This window comes from Lupinus angustifolius, chromosome LG06, assembly GCF_001865875.1.
Source record: "Lupinus angustifolius cultivar Tanjil chromosome LG06, LupAngTanjil_v1.0, whole genome shotgun sequence".
In the NCBI taxonomy this organism is placed as follows: Eukaryota; Viridiplantae; Streptophyta; class Magnoliopsida; order Fabales; family Fabaceae; genus Lupinus; species Lupinus angustifolius.
The window spans coordinates 22,285,169-22,291,151 of record NC_032014.1 but is presented as its reverse complement, the minus strand read 5'-3'; the positions used below and the strand labels follow the sequence as shown (position 1 = coordinate 22,291,151).

At 30.9% G+C, this 5,983-nt stretch overlaps 1 protein-coding gene across 1 annotated transcript; it reads left to right on the top strand.

Annotated features, from left to right (window-relative positions):
* On the top strand, positions 2,334-4,140 carry LOC109350210 (probable polyamine transporter At1g31830). Its single transcript, XM_019591381.1, has 2 exons — positions 2,334-2,511; positions 2,647-4,140. The coding sequence occupies exon 2, from the start codon at positions 2,689-2,691 to the stop codon at positions 4,108-4,110; it is 1,422 nt and encodes a 473-aa protein (XP_019446926.1). The 5' UTR covers positions 2,334-2,511; positions 2,647-2,688; the 3' UTR covers positions 4,111-4,140.

Sequence of the window (5,983 nt, the reverse complement as noted above, 5' to 3'; positions counted from 1 at the left end):
TATATATATATATAGGATCATGATCCTCTCATAGCGAAATACAAAAAATAGCAAAAGTAAAAAATGCATGATAGGATATTTTTACCCTGTAAATATAATATGATGAACTTTAATCCTTAAATATAAAAGTAAAATAAATAACTTATCTTTTAGTATTGAAGAAGATTCTTTTCCGTATACAATTGCTAAGATGGAAATTCCAAAATTTGTTGAATCTTTCCACCTTAAATGAAGTCATTTCTTGTGTAGAAAATGAGGGGTTAATAACATAAAGTGAAGGTGAGTAGGAAAGTCAAATTGCAAAATATTCTACACTTAATTTTTTGCACAGCAAAAAAGTAAAAATTAGAAACAATAATCATATACACAGATTAGGTCGGTCCTAATATCTTATAGGTTTGGCGCCAGAATATATTTGGACCCCAAATTTATAAAAATTCTAACTATGTATAGTTTGAATAAAATTAAAGGTCCAAAACAAATCATGAGATCAAAATAAAAAATGAGTACCTATCTCATACCAAAATAATTTAATTATAATATTTTTAAATAGGTCTCAAACTAATAATGAGAATATAAGATATATTTTCTTTTCGGATTTCTAGTTAAATATTTTTTTTATATCAACTTTTTAATGAGTTTTAAGTAATCTTATATTTTGCTCTCCGTTAGACAAATATTTGTTTCAATTATACATCAGTATACATATAAAACTAATCATTACGACAAATAAAGTATTGAATAAATTTATGCGTAAAATAATAATAATCGATAACAATTAATTTAAAAATGAATAACAAATTAGTAACAGTTTGTCCTAGTGAGATAAAACTATTTGTGTATTTAAAAAAAACATTTGGACCCCATTAACTTCTAGCCTCATGGCACCATCTCTAGTATACCCATATGGTCAATTATGATTAAAAGATAAATCTATATGACTTTTTAAGTTATCATTTAATCATAACTTTTAATTTTAATCATCTATATGATTTTAATCTTAATATTATATGATAACTATATGCATCTGACTCTATCCACACATACATAATAATAATAATAATAATAATAATAATAATAATAATAATAATAATAATAATAATAATAATAATAATAATAATAATAATAATAATAATAATAATAATAATAATAATAATAATAATAATAATAATAATAATAATAATAATAATAATAATAATAATAATAATAATAATATATAAATATTCATGGACAATTAACATTCTTAAAAGGTAATATATAAATATACTAAAATAACCAAATTATAATTTAATGAATTAGTACTTAAGATTGAACCAACTTTCATGTTTTCAATATCACATGTTTTCGGATTCTCAAGATCAAAAGTTCGATTCACAGAAGCGGCATTTGTTGAGAGGAGACAACCATGAACCCCGAAAGAGATTAGTTCTTTATCCTCCTTACCCAAAAAGGTAATAGGATACATGTGGTAGCAGTGTTGTGATAACTAGACCGGAGGTTGGACCACTGCGAACTTGAAAACGACTCTAGTTTGTAGTCTTAACCGATTGAGAGGTTGGACCGCTTTGAACCGGAGAAATTCCAGTCCAATCACGTTAAACCTGGTTGAACCACAATAACTCGGAAAATGAACCTAACGTTTAAATTATTATTTTTTTTTAAAATATAACATTACTCTAATGTTTTATTTTACTCCGGTCTAAAAAAATGGAAGGATATTATTTCAATATAATTATTAATTATATAAAATTTTGTCTTTATATATGACTATATATTTATAGATAAAAATGATAAATTATATACGAAATCATTCAGTTCGACTAGACGGTTTAACCATTTAAATAAGTTAAACTTACTATGGGACCTCTTCCAATTTGATATCTAAGTTGGGTTTCATAATATTGTACGGTGGTACCAACAAAATATCACTTGTTGAAAATTGTGAATACATGTAACTCTTTCAAATTATTAAATATTATGCGAGACAATTATAATATGTCAAATTTTGAAATTTAAGATAAAATAAAAATGCAGATTGTCACGCGAATAATAATAAATCAAATATAAGGGATAAGATTGCTTCACTACAAACAAGTAATTTTTTTTACCTTATCATAAGACATTTTTAATTAAATTGTATATGTATCAATAAAATGAGATATTCTTTGATTTTTTAAAAAGTATGATAAGATTATAATATTATTATCTTTTAATATTTTTCTTAATCAATAGAATATCAAAAAAGCTAAACCTAAAACCTTGTGAAACATTGTGTGTGTTATTATTATAATAAGAATATAAGAATTTTAGAAGTTTGTGTTGTTTTGTTGTTTTGTTGTTGCACTTGGCACTTTCTCTTCAACGTTGGATTCCACAATGCAAAGCATCATCAATCCATAATTCCATATTCATATCTATCCTTTCCCTTTGTCTTTTCATTATCATCTTCTTCTTCTCCTTCTTCTTACTCTCTCTTTCTCAGATTCTGTGATTGAATGAATCATAAACTAGGTACCCATTTTGATATATTACTTGTTTATCGTAAAACTTTATGATACCTTATGATTTATTGTGTTTGATTATGAAGTTTTGATCTTTTATCCATGAAATTGATACCCTTTTTTGTTTTCTTGTAATGGGTTGCAGAGTTTTAAGGATTAAAGATAATAATAATAATAATATTCAAAGATGGGTACTTCAAATGATGCTGATTATGTAGCTATTGATGATTCACCATCTTCTCCAATGGAAAACAATAATAATGTGAGGAAAGTTTCTGTTCTTCCACTTGTATTTCTAATATTCTATGAAGTTTCTGGTGGACCCTTTGGTGTTGAGGATACTGTGCATGCAGCAGGTCCTCTTTTAGCACTTTTAGGGTTCTTGGTTTTTCCATTGATATGGAGTGTCCCTGAGGCTTTAATTACTGCAGAAATGGGTACAATGTTTCCTGAAAATGGTGGTTATGTTGTTTGGGTTTCATCTGCTTTAGGACCCTTTTGGGGGTTTCAACAAGGTTGGATGAAATGGTTAAGTGGTGTTATTGATAATGCTTTGTACCCAGTTCTGTTTCTTGATTATCTTAAATCAGGGTTCCCAGCACTAGGTGGAGGGGTTCCGAGAACGGTTTCGTCGTGGGGTTTGACTGTGTTTCTCACTTATTTGAACTATAGGGGTTTGCATATTGTAGGGTGGGTTGCTGTTCTTTTAGGGGTTTTCTCCCTTCTACCTTTTGTGGTTATGGGACTCTTGTCGATTCCGGACTTGAAACCTTCGAGATGGTATGTGACGGATCTCGATAATGTCGACTGGAATTTGTATTTGAATACTCTATTTTGGAATCTTAATTATTGGGATTCGATTAGTACTCTTGCTGGAGAAGTAGAAAATCCGAAGAAAACCCTTCCCAAGGCTCTTTTTTATGCTCTGATTCTAGTTGGTGTAGGGTATTTCTTCCCTCTTCTAATTGGCACCGGTGCTGTTCCCCTCGATCAGAAGTTGTGGACTGATGGGTACTTCTCGGATATCGCTATGATTGTTGGAGGAGTGTGGCTTAGATGGTGGCTTCAGGCTGCTGCTGCGATGTCAAATATGGGAATGTTTGTTGCTGAAATGAGTAGTGATGCTTTTCAGCTTCAAGGCATGGCTGAGCGGGGATTGTTGCCCGAGTTCTTCGGCAAGAGATCTCGCTATGGAACCCCTCTTGTAGGAATACTCTTTTCAGCCTCTGGTGTAATTTTACTATCATGGCTGAGCTTTCAAGAAATCGTAGCTGCCGAAAATTTCTTGTACTGTTTCGGTATGATTTTGGAGTTCATTGCATTCATATGGTTGCGGATCAAACAGCCAAATGTGCATCGGCCGTACAAGATACCGGGGGGAACAGCTGGAGCAATTATTATGTGCATTCCTCCCACAATATTGATTTTTGTGGTAATGGCTTTCTCCACCTTAAAAGTAGTGGTTATAAGCCTCATTGCTATGATGATTGGCCTTGTTCTGCATCCTTTTCTTAAATTTCTCGAGAGAAAGAGATTCACGAAGTTCTCGGTCCGTCCTCATCTCCAACATTTTGACAATGAGGAGAGCACTTATTCTCTGGTAAATTAAAAATTTCTCCACTTTTGAAGAAAATGAAGAAGAGAATTACACTGTACTTATAAAGCTTCCCTATCCAAGATGAGACGACCTCGACACGTTTTGTCGTTACAACATTTCGGAACGTATCGGCCACAATAGAGCAACATTGTATACAATCTGCATTTGGCAATTTTGCTGTCTACAATGTATTATCTCTTCTGCTGAAGTCAGCTTGGAATGATGTGATGAACATAAACTGTTTATCTTTGCTTAGTTTTGATGATAAATAGGTTTGCACTTAACAGAGTTTTAGAATGCTTTAGGAAATGAATGCATTTGGTGTCACTGTATCTGTTTTATTTTTCAATAATGAAATTATGAAAAATTCATAATTTAATTTTGCTCCCAATACCTCAAGTATAAATAAAATAAGCAATTTCTTACATGGATGATACAAAAGTACAACCCTGAAACTTGTTCTCTTCAAAACCAAGCTTCTAACATGTTTTATGCTGTAACCACTTGTTATACTTTCATAGTTATATTGCCTTATCTTTATACATTTATGTTTTTTTTGTATCCCTCGGAATTAATTTCTTTTGGGGTGTCTGGCTGCCCCCGCCAAAATATCGCTTCCAGAAATCGAATCTTTGGCTTTTTAATCCATTTGGGGTTTCAGCAGGTCTTAATCACTAGACCAATGTCTTGTTGGTTTATGATTGAGTGCACTACAAAGTACAAAAAGTGTTGATCATTTGAACTTTCAAATTATGTACTTCATTTTTTGGTGCAATCACTGCTACATTCATTGTTTTACACCATTGCATTCATCCAATGATTTCTGAAGGACCATACATGTTCCAACTGAAAAATAAAGCCACTTCTGCAAAATCATGATCTCAAAAAATTAAGATCGATTTGTTTCGTTGAAGAAAATTTTAGGAACTATTCCATGACTTTTTTAGGATCAAATTGTCCCATGAATGAAATTTCCAAAGACAATGTTGAGGCGATATAATTCTAAAAACTAAATTAGATTTTAATTCTGTATAAGTCATACACATTAATAATAATCTGTGTATAAAAAACTTTACATTTTACACCACCCCTTGCTAGGAATGACAACGGGGTGGGGTGGGGCGGGGTCGGGTTTGCACATACCTAAACCTGAACCCAAAATTCAAAACCCGAATATGAATTCAATGAGGTTGAAAATAAAAATATTATTCCGAACCCGTTGGGTTTCGGGTAACCCGAACCTGAAAAAACTCGAAAATTATAAATGTATTAAGGAAAATTTGATATCATTTTCATTTCATTTTTCTCTAGTATTTCTATTTTCTCTTGTATCATTTCATTTCTTTTATGTTTGAAGATCCAATAGTATGTAAAGTAAAATTAGAAATAAAATACACAGATGACACAGGTAGAAAATTCAATTTTAAATTGAATTACATTATTTCGGGGCGGGTTCGGGTTAGGGTCTTTGTTCTACCAAACTCAAACCCAAACCCAAACCAGAACCCAATCACATCGGGTTTTCCCCATTAAAATCAGGTTCGGTTCGGGCGGGTACCCACGAGTTCAATTTTCATTGTCATCTGTAACCCTTACTCTTTTCTTCTAATTGTTAAGGATATATAATTGATGCCCAACGTAATATGCTTCAATGAAATTTAATTAAACATATTTTAGTATTTATTTTTGTGTAATTATTAAATTTCATCTTATGTTTTTTAAGAAAATAAAAATAGTACAAATTAATAATATAGACCATTAAAAAATATAGCAAAAACCAAATAAAATATAATTTGGGTAACAATATACATTTTTCAAATGGTATTAAATGAAAAGTGTTTAAATACAAATGTCTTCCCACACAAAATATAGAAAAGTGTTTAAA

Excerpts from the sequence above, each read along its gene's own strand:
- LOC109350210 (XM_019591381.1), top strand. The coding sequence starts at position 2,689 with ATGGGTACTTCAAATGATGCTGATTATGTAGCTATTGATGATTCACCA.